This window comes from Brassica rapa, chromosome A02, assembly GCF_000309985.2.
Source record: "Brassica rapa cultivar Chiifu-401-42 chromosome A02, CAAS_Brap_v3.01, whole genome shotgun sequence".
Taxonomy (NCBI): Eukaryota; Viridiplantae; Streptophyta; class Magnoliopsida; order Brassicales; family Brassicaceae; genus Brassica; species Brassica rapa.
The window spans coordinates 13,220,620-13,233,952 of NC_024796.2; the positions used below are offsets into that span (position 1 = coordinate 13,220,620).

The 13,333-nt window shown below is 31.1% G+C and overlaps 2 protein-coding genes, 1 long non-coding RNA gene and 1 other non-coding gene across 6 annotated transcripts; 3 read left to right on the forward strand and 1 right to left on the reverse strand.

The window, feature by feature from the left end:
- Nucleotides 1-727: 727 nt before the first annotated feature.
- LOC103852937 lies at nucleotides 728-2,951 on the forward strand. The gene is made up of 2 exons (XR_630042.3): nucleotides 728-1,744; nucleotides 2,145-2,951. It is a non-coding gene; the product is annotated as an uncharacterized LOC103852937 (long non-coding RNA).
- LOC117132280 lies at nucleotides 2,022-2,112 on the forward strand. The gene has a single exon (XR_004455840.1). It is a non-coding gene; the product is annotated as a small nucleolar RNA R16 (small nucleolar RNA).
- On the reverse strand, nucleotides 2,430-13,230 carry LOC103852936 (uncharacterized protein At1g01500). Of its 3 annotated transcripts, XM_009129831.3 has the most exons (7): nucleotides 13,109-13,229; nucleotides 12,915-12,957; nucleotides 10,873-12,634; nucleotides 10,762-10,794; nucleotides 4,620-4,672; nucleotides 3,540-4,270; nucleotides 2,430-3,471 (listed from the first exon to the last, which is right to left on the reverse strand). In XM_009129831.3, the coding sequence occupies exons 6-7, from the start codon at nucleotides 4,167-4,169 to the stop codon at nucleotides 3,262-3,264; spliced, it is 840 nt and encodes a 279-aa protein (XP_009128079.1). In that variant the 5' UTR covers nucleotides 4,170-4,270; nucleotides 4,620-4,672; nucleotides 10,762-10,794; nucleotides 10,873-12,634; nucleotides 12,915-12,957; nucleotides 13,109-13,229; the 3' UTR covers nucleotides 2,430-3,261. The 3 variants fall into 3 exon arrangements, with proteins under 3 accessions (XP_009128079.1, XP_009128084.1, XP_009128080.1); XM_009129836.3 differs by lacking the exon at nucleotides 10,762-10,794 and having other exon boundaries at nucleotides 3,540-4,267; nucleotides 13,109-13,230; XM_009129832.3 differs by lacking the exon at nucleotides 10,762-10,794.
- On the forward strand, nucleotides 4,669-6,402 carry LOC103852935 (trichohyalin). Its single transcript, XM_009129830.3, has one exon. It carries the CDS (start codon nucleotides 5,907-5,909, stop codon nucleotides 6,273-6,275), a length of 369 nt encoding a protein of 122 aa, XP_009128078.1. The 5' UTR covers nucleotides 4,669-5,906; the 3' UTR covers nucleotides 6,276-6,402.
- Nucleotides 13,231-13,333: the final 103 nt, after the last annotated feature.

Sequence of the window (13,333 nt, forward strand, 5' to 3'; positions counted from 1 at the left end):
AAATACAATCTATTGTTGAAAAAAATCTTAAAAAATACTCATCTATCCACAAATATTTTTGTTAGCCAAATTTCTAAATCACAAACTCAAATCTAGAATATTTCTCAAAAAATGAAAACTTTCCAAAAATAGCAGGTTTTAAGAAAATTATTTTAAATACAATATATTGATGAAAAATTCTGAAAGAATACTCATCTATCCACAAATATATTTGTTATCCTAATTTCTAAATCACAAACCCAAATCTACAGTATTTCTCAAAAAATAAAAACTTTCCAAAAATAGCAGCTTTTATGAAAATTATTTAAAAATACAATCTATTGATGAAAAAATCTGAAAGAATACTCATTTATACACTAATATTCTTGTTATTCTAATTTATAAATCACAAACTCAAATCTATAAAAAATCTCAAAAAAATGAAAACTTTCCAAAAATAACAACTTTTAAGAAAATTATTTAAAACTACAATATATTGATAAAAATTTCTGAAAGAATACCCATCTATCCACAAATATCTTTGTTGTCCTAATTTCTAAACCACAAACCCAAATCTACAATATTTTCAAAAAAAATGAAAACTTTTGAAAAATAGCACTTTTTTGTTAAAATAATTTGAAAATACAACCTATTGATGAAAAACTCTGAAAGAATACTCATCTATCTACTAATATTCTTGTTATCCTAATTTCTAAATCACAAACCCAAATCTACAGTATTTCTCAAAAAAATGAAAACTTTCCAAAAATAGCAGCTTTTATGAAAATTATTTAAAAATACAATCTATTGATGAAAAACTCTGAAAGAATATTCATATATCCACAAATATTCTTGTTATCACAATTTCTAAATCACAAACTCGTAGCTATAAAATTTCTCAAAAAAATGAAAACTTTCCAAAAATAGCAGCTTTTAAAAAATTATTTAAAAATACAACTTATTCATGAAAATCTCTCAAAGAATAATCATTTATTCATGAAGAGGCGGGCCTTCTACGCCTTACAAAAGAGGCGAGTTTATACTTTTCTTTTTTTTTTTAATTTGCCTTAAGAGGCGTCATTAAAGCTTGCGTAATGATTGTCTTATTTGTAGATACTAAGGAGGTGTTATTGGTTTATATATTTTCATTGATTTAAAAATCCATATAGTATTTATAAATCTAAGTAAAATATACAAATTTTTAAATTTTCTCGGATTAGTATTTACAAATCCGAAGGTTTTCCTTCGGATTTGGGCCTTTGTATTTTTCACAAAGAAATCCATACAGATCCATTCAAATACATTATGAAATTAAATCTATTAGTAAAGCCGTATGATTGAATAACACTTGATTTGAATTAGAATTTATGAATCATTAAACGAATAACACTTGATTTGAATTAGAATTTATGAATCATTAAACGAATAACACATGATTTCAATACATATTTTAAAATCATAAAACCAATAACACTAGATTTAGTTTGGATTTTCAAATCCATCAAAATACACCAACCAATAACCCCCCCCCCCCCCCCCCCCTAACTAATAAAGGTGCTCTAGTGAGCAAACTAAAACGGGCCGAATTATTTATCTCTGGCCCATTGTAATAACTCCGCAAGCCCGTTAAATGGGAAACCCTAGATGGCGAGAAGGATCTCCGCTCCCATATATAAATAATAACGATGAACTCCAATTTTGAAAGTACAACCTATCTAACACTTTCATCAGCAGCAGCTTCCATCCTCGTCTAAATCACTTTTGAGTATATTGATTTTCCTATTTATCTTTTTTTTTTTTGTATTATTGTTTTAGTTTAGTGAATTTTAATGCATCTGTTTACCCACTTCTCTAACCAAAGTGAGTAAAAATCACAAAGAATGGTAGAGAGGTTAAGAACGGGTGCAGAGATAGAAACGGTTATCTTACCAACCCATTGCGTAATTTTTCTCCTTGCTTTGGCGTCAAATGAATCGACCGAAACTTTTCTTTTCTATTTAGAGATTGAAGTTTTTCTTTTCTTTATAGTTAGTCTAATTTTAGATGGCAGATGAAGAATTGATTAATTTATGCTTAAAAAACGCAGAATAATAGTGTTTGACAAACAATCTCCGCTTATTATCTGATGCCAACCAATGTCTTATCAAAATAGTTTTGTTTTATAGGGGGTGTTTTTGTAATGGGATGAAACAGTGATGAGATACTAGCAGACGGGCGGTCTGAATTGATGCCGTGTAGATTGTCTGCCACCGCTACAACTTTAGTAGCATTCTCTGAGTTTTTTTATCCTTTTTTTTTCGTGATTTATGTTGCAGTTTGATGATTTTTGCGATGATGAATTTGCTTCTAATTTATGTCTGGACATATGAGATTATTCAATCTTTGATATGATTGGTGCAAATTTTCTGAGCTTATTTTCGGTTTTTATTTCATTGATTCCAGTTTTTTTATAATCAAGTAGTAAATGTAGGCTTTTGGTAAAAGTAAGTGTTGTCTCAATGTCGGTTTTGTTACTCATCTGTCATCACAGTAGTTTCACAACAACTCTCTTGATGGTCTAAAGCTATATGTGGATTCTCGTCTGGCCACGGTTCCTGTGACTTCAAGATACTGATAGTGGTAGTTCGAATCAGTTTCAGAGTTGTTGGGTGTTTTAGAATCAGATGATCAGCAAGAACTACAGCTGATCATACAACTTCGGAGAAGAATTTCATCAAGATATAGGAAGCATTGAATAGCAAAACATAGAGGGTCTGAGATGATGAAAGGCAAGATTGGTGATTGTGGTGCATCAGCTTTTACAGTAGTGCAATGAAGTTAGTTGTAACAGTTGTTAGCGAAGAGGACTAGTGAACATTTGTGGAGGATATGAATGGTATATGTGAAGACGTTTGTTGTGGTCTTTTTACTGATGTATGTTTGTTGTACAATTACCTGAAAAAATACATAAATCTAAACCCCTGGATCCAAAATCATCTTTGTTTTGTTTATATATTTATCTCAAAGGGACCATACTATAAGTAACTCTTACAGTCTTCTAAGTCAATCCAAGAAATCTTACAGATACTAATATAGGCAGTCATAAGCTTTGTTTCTTTCTGAATCTCAACAAACACAAGAAGAGAACAATCTTTCAAAAATTGAAGGCACACAGAGAAGAGAAAAACACTTGAAGAAAGTCTATTACTACACACCAGTATTAGCTATATAGCAGTCAAAAGAGATTGGTGATTGAGTGGAGTTAGAGAAAACAAAGAAGCTTGAGGCAAATTTGAGTTGAAACTAGAAAAGCCTTGCTCTGAAGTTTCTGGTGGTTGATTGATAGGTTCGAACCAGAAGTCCAACTCCAATGCCGAGTCCTACACATACTCCAAGCCCAATTCCTACACCAACCCTCACACCCGCATTGAACCATGACATCTCTCCATCTTCGTACTCTCTTCCCAAATACATATCATCATATTCTTCTTTATAGCTTCCGTATTCTGTTACCTACACACACACAAATAAAATAACTCCAAAAGAAGTCAGCAACAGAGAGAACTCAAACTGAAACTTACCTCAAAATCTTTCCGTGGCTCACCAGCTTCGTACTCCGGAATCGAATCTAATCCAGTCCTTCTACTCTTCTTCTTTCTGGAACCAAGCTGTAGCGTCTTTGTCAAAATAATGGGTGTTCCTGAGAAGCAACCAGTGACATATACTACTTCAACAATTGGCAACGGAGAAGACAACTCCTTCAAGAAACCATACCCTGTAGCTTCACAGTTCATTCCCCACCGCTGCTTCACGCTATTACTACCACCACCAGACATCTCTAACGTTCCAGACAAAACAAGCTCATCTTTGTCGTATACCTCCAACTTCACATTACCAGATAGCCTGATGTTGTCTGTGCTGATGAAAGTAGCTGCTTCTGAGTTCTTATCAACACGATCTCTCCTTAGCTGAGAGGAAACGATGCTCGTTCTGACACCGTTGATCTCGACAAGTGTATCAGGATCAAGAGGGATGTGAGTGATTGTGAGGACCTCAGGTGTGGATTCATCCACCTTCAAGTTGCTGATTCTGACGTAGAACACTCTCAATTCTAGCAATGATGATGGTATCCTGGAGTTGTGATGGTTTTGATAACTAACCATCTGATATGCTTCACCGTTGTTGTTACATGTCTCGCAAGGCTCCACCATGATTTAAGAAATAACCAAAACTGACTTTCTATATTTCTTAATGGATCGAAACCTTGTTGGCATCAGAGAGACGTATGTGTTGGATCCGGATTGCTTTGCTGCTGAAATTTTGGATCAATGGAAAGTAAATAACTTTTTCATTCATTCATTCATTCCCAAAATAGAAACTTTTACAAGGAATCATCACAAAAGAATTGTAAAGATTCATACTTTACTTGCTTTTTCAGAAACAGAGAGAAACAATGAAGAATCAAATCTCAGGTGAAAAAAGGTAACATACTTTCAGTGAGAGATATAAGCCAATGTTATGTCTGGAAAAGAATAGATTTTGAACATTTTAAAACTATGTTTCAATAGCAAAGGAACTATTTTTAAAAATAAAAAAGAAACAAAAAATTAGAATTTTTCTCAAAAGCGCAGAAAAATCAGGAGAAGAGAAAGGAGGCTCACCAAGAAGAAGTTCCATCCACGAAGTCACAAAGAGTGCTTCTTAACCTTCTTGTCTGCGTCTCCAAAATCAAAACAGCAAATAAGTATTAAAATATAAAACCATTTTTTAAAAAATACACGAAAAAGGGTTTTGTCTTTATCGAAAATATTTGTATTTGGTGAAACCACGAAAAGAAATATATAATGAGGAGAAAATAATCAAAAATCAAGAAAATATTTGATGGGGAGGATTTGAGTTTGTATTTGTTGGGTATGATCCAACGAGAGAGAAAGAAGATGGACTCTTTCTGACTTCTGATCACGTGATGTCGTGATCCTTATCCCTTTTGGACCAGAAGCCTATTCTCTGTTTACGAGACACGGTCACTTTCATTAAAAACGACGCGCATTCTCTTGTTGTTTTTTCAAAAAGGTAAGTGGTTCGTTTTAAAAAAATTATTATCCCGGTTAACTTTCTTGATGAAAAGTGGACGTCGTGCCGTTTCTACTTGTCCTAACTCATAAATTTTGTTGTGATAAACGACGGTTTGAATCTACTCTCATATGATAAATAAGTCTTTCAAGTTTCAATTAATATTGCATTCAAACCATGATCATATATGTATGCAATCTCCTACTTTTTTTCAGGTATCACTAAAAGAAGAAACGATGTACAAAAATGAAATAAAATCAGAGAACGTGCAACATACGTAATTGTATATAGTTAAAGAAATGAGCAATATATAGCAACGAATGGAATCACATCTACTTGTCGAAGCATGTGAAATTTATTTATGGGTTTGTTTATAGAATTGGAACCTTTTTATTAGAACTCAAACCTAACACACAAACTGCAGCTACCAACCGGTGGTTACAAGATTGCAATATTCTTCACTAGATTATAAATTTCAATCTTTGAAGCTTTATAGTTTGATTTAGTATTTGACACTAGTATACGAATAGAAGTAGCACATTATACGTGAACCCTGTCTCCAGTAATAATCTATCACATTTATGTATAATATTGGTGGATAATATAGAGAAGAAAAGATAACCGACGGACAAACATAAAATCTTCTTTATTTTCAAAAACATAAAATCTTCTTTTGATATTAAATACTATTGTTGGTTTTGTTTCTGTCTGTAAAACATTAAAAACAAAAATGCCCGATAAATTATTGCCCTTGAAGATATTTTTATTTATTTTACTACTGTTGTTGAAGATAAAAGTGATTTAAAAAAATATCTTGAAGATATTAAAAAACAAATAAGCCGTTAAAAGAAATTGTATGCTGTTGAAAAAAACTGATGGGAAAGAGAAGGTTTCAGAAAGCAAATGAACCGTCAGTGACGGTATCAGAAACTTCCTGTCCGTCGGGGTCTCAGACAACAAGGAGACGAAGGGGAAGGCCGAGGAAGAATCTTGAGAGTTCAGAAGAAAATAAGGAAGAATCTGAAGAAGACGAAGACTACGAAGTTGAGATTATTGACAGAGAGAAACAGAAGAGGAAAGTTAGACGTAGCACTAGTGTGGAAGAAGAGCAAAAGTGGAAACATGAAGACTTACAGAATGAGGAGGATGAGAAGAAGCCGGACACGACGGTGAAGGCGGTTGCACCGCTGTCACATAGACGGTCGAGGAGGAAGAACACACCGGTGAAGAGCTGGTATCAATAGGCTTAAAATATTGTGTGTGTTCATCGTTTAACTATTGTTGAGTTATAAATTAGTTAAGAACCATGATGAGAAAAAGACCTATGATTTATAATTTCATGAATCCGATAAAAACAAGTTTTGCCAACAACTGTTTGGTTTTAGAGAATAATTTATGGCGATTTGAAATAAACTAAAAATTAATTGTTTCATAAATAATGCTTGATAGGGTTTTTAGTTGTGGTAGGTTTGTTTAATGTTTGATTTATGTATTTGATGGTAACGTCACTTTCGGATATTTGAATGATACCAAAAAGATGCACATGGTGAATAGATAAGTTAAGAAACTAATGGATATTGCTAGTGTAACAACTTGTCTATTATCTATACTATTATTTGCGAAGTAAATTTTTGCAACGGAGCTCTCACGTTAAAAGTTAGAGCGGTTAATATCATTTATACCCTCAATGAATAATTATATAAATTAGTCAAAATATAAAAACGAATTTCAAATCTATCTGATTAAAAAAGTGATTAAAATTAATAATAAATCGTTTATACTCTTAATAAATAAATAATATAAATAGTCAAAAATAAAAACGATTTTAAAATATATATATGATTAAATAAGTGACTAAAATTAATAATAATAAGAATTATCTAAAATATAATTTAAAGCGAATTTCTATTAATACTATTATATTTATATATTATATTAGATAATTGACTATAAATAAATATAATAAAATTTTCAAAAATAAAAACATGTTTTAGGACATAAGATAATTGTTAGATATATTTTGTTGTTATCTGAAAATAATATTTTATTATAAAAAATTATAGTTAGTTATAAAAAAATTTATAATTAATGCTAATCAAACAAATAAAAATATTTTCTTAAATATATGTGAATGTTTTTAAAAATTTAACACAACAATACGCATATATATATTTTGATAAAAAAAGTAATGAATATATATTAATAATATTATTTATATGTTATATTTGATAATTGACTATAAGTAAATATAATAAAATTCTCAAAAATAAAATATATTTTTAAAACATAAGATAATTCTTAAATATGTTGTGTTTTTATCTGAAATAATATTTTTCATTATAAAATATAAAGTTTAATGTTTGATTTACCTATTTAAAAATATAATTAATAATTTATTATGTTGGTTTTGATTTAATATTTATAAACAGATAAATATCTATTAAAACTCTATGCCCGCATGTGCGGGCAGAACACCTAGTTATATATGATTTACGATGTTACTATGTGAAATATTTGATTAGATAGAAATAATACACTTTCATTCAATACATCCCCCACCGAAAAGATTAAATGATTCAATTACTTCTTTTGGTTTTAGTCTTTGAAGAGAAAAACAAATTTCAGAAAACATTTGTAGGCAATTTAGTTCCTCTTAAATTTCAGATTATTAATGGTTAAACTACATTTAAGTTAGTTGGTTAAATTATACAAAGTAAACTATATTTTATGATATAAAACTCAAGTAAAATCCTGTTAGAAATTAATGTAATACTCTATTAAGTTATAACACTTTATAAAAATATTACAAATAGCATGAGAAATAATTTATTAAAATAGTTTATAAAAACATAATTATTAAAACACTAAAAATATAAGAAAATTTCATTATAAATTGAATATCTAATATAAACTGAAAACATATATTTAAAACATCATTTGTTATAACATAATATATACTAATTATTATTTATGACATTATTTAAATTTTTATTTATTAATTTAAAATATAATTATTTATTTTTTTTATATCATTACATTTGATTTTCAGTTGATTTAGCTTGGAGGTGGATATATTATTATCGGGAGAAAATTAGTTATTGTAATAATATTAAAAATCTGATACTATTAGAAATATAAAATATTAGTTATTCTTACTTTATATTTTCTTAAACTATATCAAATTGCAATAGATATAAAAAAATATAAATTATTACATTTTCTTTATTTTTTTAATTTAATAATTTAATAAAATTTACCATATGATCTTAAAATATATAAAATTTACAGTATAATCTTACAATATGGTCTTTTAAACTCATACCAACAAAATTTAATAAAATTTACAATATGATTCTAAAATAAAAACAGCACAAAGTAAAATTTTAAATGTTTTATAAAATTAAAATTATTTCAGAATAAAATAATTTATTGTAAATTTACCCGCCCGTACGGCGGACCAACCCCTAGTTAAAAGGTAAAGCTAGATTTAATAGAACTTGATGTATTTATCATTCAACTAATTAATCAATTTACCAACACTAATTATATTCAAAGAATCAAGAAGCAAACGTCAAATTTGGTAAATATCAGCCGAAGCCAAGAATAAGCAATAGACTATATCGATAGGATGACCAACCATAGTGCAAGAAACAGATCTTTCTAACACAAAGCTATAAAACATACAGAGAACATGATTGTTCATGCACATAAATGATTAAGAAATTCAAATTGTCTATTTAAAGAAGTAATATTTTTTTTTCACTAAACATTACAGTTGAATCTATATACGGTAGTCATAATCTATAACATGACTCTTTATTAGTTTAGCAACTACATATGCCCGTTTCTTAGAAACACTCCTATAATTTTCTGTGATAGTAACTCAGTGTGTTACTTTGCCTTAGCAACAAAATAAAAACTTGAGGATTTTGTAATAAACTAAAGTCAAGAACTTCCAAATCTACCACCTATTAAAGAACACAACGGTTCCTATTAACCGAAACAAAACCTTAGATAGAAGATAATATCAGAGCACCTATTCCACATGGCTACAACAGGACTTTAGATACTTCTAATTTCTTGAATTTGACATTAATCCTAGAAAATCAAGAAAGGTGAATTGCACATTCTAACTACACACAAGGATTCAAAAGATTTTCAAGCTTCATCAACTGAGTAAGACTAGGAGACCAAGGGATAGTATGTAACAATTATAGAGTGTAACGAAGTAATTAACATCAGCATATGAGCATTGTGAACTTGTCATTTCACATGTTTAGAAATGATCACAAAGGGTTTAGAGTAATAAAACAAAGCCTAAACACTCAAGATTCAAGAAAACTATTACCACAAGCAGCAAGATACATCATACATTCAAGCACCAAACAAAGTAACAATATAAACACGAAATTAAATATAACTTTTCATTAAAGGATATATTACCAATCAGTTTAGAATTCTACAGATAGTTAGTAATTATATGAAAAGACTTTTTAAGAAACATTTCTGATGCTTAAATAATTTTTTTTTATAAGGATTAACAAGCAATAAGTTTCTACAATCTCACGAATACTAGACCAATGACAAAAATATTGCCAAGACTCATAGACTTGATAACAGATAAAAATCACTGTTACTGTAAAAACTCAAGTCCATGTATACAATTTATAGAATCTAACAAAGTAATCGTTAGCTTACTATGCGGAGTTGTGAATAAGTCATTTCACATGTTTACAATGATCACTGATGATTAAGACTTAAGAATATAACACAAAGCAGAAACGTTCAATATCCAAGGAAACTACAACCACATTCACCTACGTTGATCTAGAAGTAACCTCATAAAAATAAGATACATTATAATACATACAAACACCAAACTGATTTAAAATAGTAACTTTTTCTAATCAACATACATATACTAACGTAGTTTAGAATGATCATTGAGAGAACGAGGATCATACACACAAAACGGATACATTCAAAATTCAAGGAAACTACTCACACAATCCATATGATTTTCGCCTGTTGCTCTACAAGGGACTCTAAAATATACTAGTTACATTTGTTTATCTAAAGGGAGACCTTATTCATAAAAGCATCAAACTAAATAGATACTAACAACATGATGGAATCTCTAACCTATGTTGATTTAGCAGAGAATCCAAGATACATTGATTTCATAAGATGAGAGACCTTATAATACATACAAGCAACAAAATAAGAGATTCTAACACGTTTAGAATGACCACTGATGGTTAAACGCGTGACACAAATCAAAAACATTCAAGATTCAAAGAAAAAACTACTACCACAGTTTACAGGAGTCTCTCACCTACGTTGATCTACAAGAGACTCCTAGATACTTTATACGTCCAAGCACCAAATTAAAGATAACAGAGATTAAACATTGTAAACACAATGTAATGTTCCAATATTAAAAAAGAATCTACTTGTTCATCAATGGATATGTTAGCAGTCAGTTTTTAGAATCTCGTGGATGCTAAATCAATGAGAAACGTTGTCACTTATTTAGATTAAACATTGTAAACACAATGTAATGTTCCAATATTAAAAAAAAAATTTACTTGCTCATCAATGGATATGTTAGCAGTCAGTATTTAGAATCTCATGGATGCTAAACCAATGAGAAACGTTGTCACTTACTTAGTTTGTATTCATATGTAAGAATATCAAATTGTAAGAGAAAAAGTGCAGAAAAGCATATACCTGAACAAGCGTCAATGAGGATATGAACAATACCTAAACAAATGTAACTAGTATTCACTTCATAATTGAATGTATCAACTAAGTAACAAACAAGTTTTGAAAAGCACATACCTGTCAAAGAAATCTGATACACTTGAAATCGTCTCTGAGTCTTCTGAAGCACATACAAAACCTGAGGAAATCATAAATCTAATTAGTCTTTAGTTGACGCAAAATGCCTCATAGTTACCCTGTAAGTGTAAAATAAGGTTATATATAGTCTTTTTCTTAAGGCTTAGCCTTTTGTCTTAAAGACATTTTGCAAGCCGATGGTTCTTTATCCATCCATCAATTTCATAGTCATAGCCATAACCATAGTCATTTTATGTCTTAAGACTATTTTAAGCCGATGGTTGTTTTGTAAAAAGCCGTGGGTACTAAAGACTTTCTTACAATCAAGACTTGTTTTTTAAGCCGTTGATACTAAATTGTGTCACACTTTGCACCCTCAAACATCCTTTGCTTCATAGAGCTGTGGTTAGGCAATGGACCTGGTTTAGATTTAAAGTAGTCTTTGTCTGAAGACTTCTTTCAAACCGTACATACCAATATTGATAAAGCCGTGGGTTTACTTACTTTTCAGAACTTGTGATCGTTATTTTAAACCAATTCATAGCCTTTGTGTTAAGGAATTTTTTCAACGATCTCATAGCCTTAGACATAGTCATGTTCTGTCTAAAGACATTTTGTAAAGCCGTGGGTACGAAAGTAAGTTTTACTTACCATCCCCAAACATCTCTCGCATAGACATGCACTACGAACCAATAGTTTTTAGAGCAATTGGGACGATCTCATAGCCTGTCTTAAACTTCTTTTGCAAAGGCGTTGGTATTTACTAAGCCGTGGGTACTTTCTAAGCCGTGGGTACTAATGTGATGAATACATTTTCATCAGTCTCTATCTAAAGACTTTTTTTTTGCAAGCCATGGGTATAAATGTGATGAGGACGTTCTCAATCACAGTTTTTGTCAAATGATTTTTTTTGCATGCCGTGGGTACAAATGCGATGAAGTTCACAGTCTTTGTCAAAAGACTTTCTTGCAAGCCGTGGGTACTAATGTAATGAATACAGTCTCTGTCTAAAGACTTTCTTACAATCAGAGTCTCTGTCTAAAGACTTGTTTTTTAAGCCGTGGGTACTAAATTTTCTCACACTTTACACCCTCAAACATCCTTTGCTTCATTGAGTTGTGGTTAAGCAATGGACATGGTTTAGATTTAAAGTAGTCTTTGTCTGAAGACTTCTCTCAAACCGTGCATTCCAATATTAATAAAGCCGTGGGTTTACTACTTTTCATAACTTTGTTCGTTATTTCACGCAACGGGACTCGGGACAATTATTTTTCAGCACTTGTGGTCGTTATATCCATCCAACAGTTTCACGCAACGGGACTCGGGACAAGTAGTTTTCATCACTTGTGGTCGTTATATCCATCCAACAAGCTCATAACCAATTCATAGCCTTTTGTCTTAAAAGACTTTGTAAGCCGATGGTTGTTTTGTAAAAAGCCGTGGGTACTAAAGTAGGTGTTACTCTCAATCCATCCCCCGCCAAACATCTCTTTGCACTACCAACCAACCAACAGTTTCTAGGGAGATAGATTTAGATTTTGTATTGGGACTAAGCTAGCTTTCACGCAACAGGGACTCGGGACAATGTCCCCAAAATAAGAATCTGGCTAGAACACTATTAGATTAGTGTCTGCCTATGATCTTTTTGGAGTTTGATAAAAAAAAGTAATGTAAGAGAACTTATCTGCTTTTTGTTGCCGTTGAACTCAAAGATTCACACTTATCTTCAATCTGTCAATGATCCTTTCTCCACATCCACATTCTGTAAAACAAAAAGAGAGAGAGATAGTTAGGCTAAAGTGATCTGTAATTGTCCACTTGTACAAAGAATACATAAGCAATCGGCACAAGAAAGAAACGTATGTATACAAGCAATCGCTTTATACAAACCAATTTCAAGTGGTAAAGATATAGATAACATCCATAACAGAACATCAAGTAGCCCAGATCTAAAGCATGATCAAGTTCTAAGTCAGATATGTTCGTCTTCGTATACTCAACGGTAGAAGAACAAAAGCAATTCGCGTAGACAGAGACGTTACCTCAACGATGATTCCAAACGGATTCAGGCGCTTTCCAAGATCTCTGCAACAATAAATACATGAACGATTAAGGAAACTTGAAACCCTAAAACTAAATCGCAAAAACCCAATCAATTGCATCAAACCCTAATTAAATAGGAACCCAACAAGACAAATTCACCATCAAGAGAAATCGAAGAGGAGAAAGAACTTACTATTTTAAGAATGCCGTGAACTTCCGCTTGTAAAAAGTCTTTGAAAAAGAGTTATCTCCAGACAATTCGAGAGAGAAAACTCTAACACCCTCTAAGAAGTGAAGAACCGTGGATCCCTTTGATATATACGCTTTAACAAAGTATCGCAACGGATACATTTTTAATTGTACGGTGAGTGTTTTTCCACGTGTCATGCTTTTAATCACACGATTTAACTTTCTCCTC

Coding starts and splice junctions, on each gene's coding strand:
- LOC103852936 (XM_009129836.3), bottom strand. CDS start 4,169: ATGGTGGAGCCTTGCGAGACATGTAACAACAACGGTGAAGCATATCAG. Junction 3,472..3,539: donor AGCCACGGAAAGATTTTGAG/GTAAGTTTCAGT, acceptor GTGTGTGTGTAG/GTAACAGAATACGGAAGCTA.
- LOC103852935 (XM_009129830.3), top strand. CDS start 5,907: ATGGGAAAGAGAAGGTTTCAGAAAGCAAATGAACCGTCAGTGACGGTA.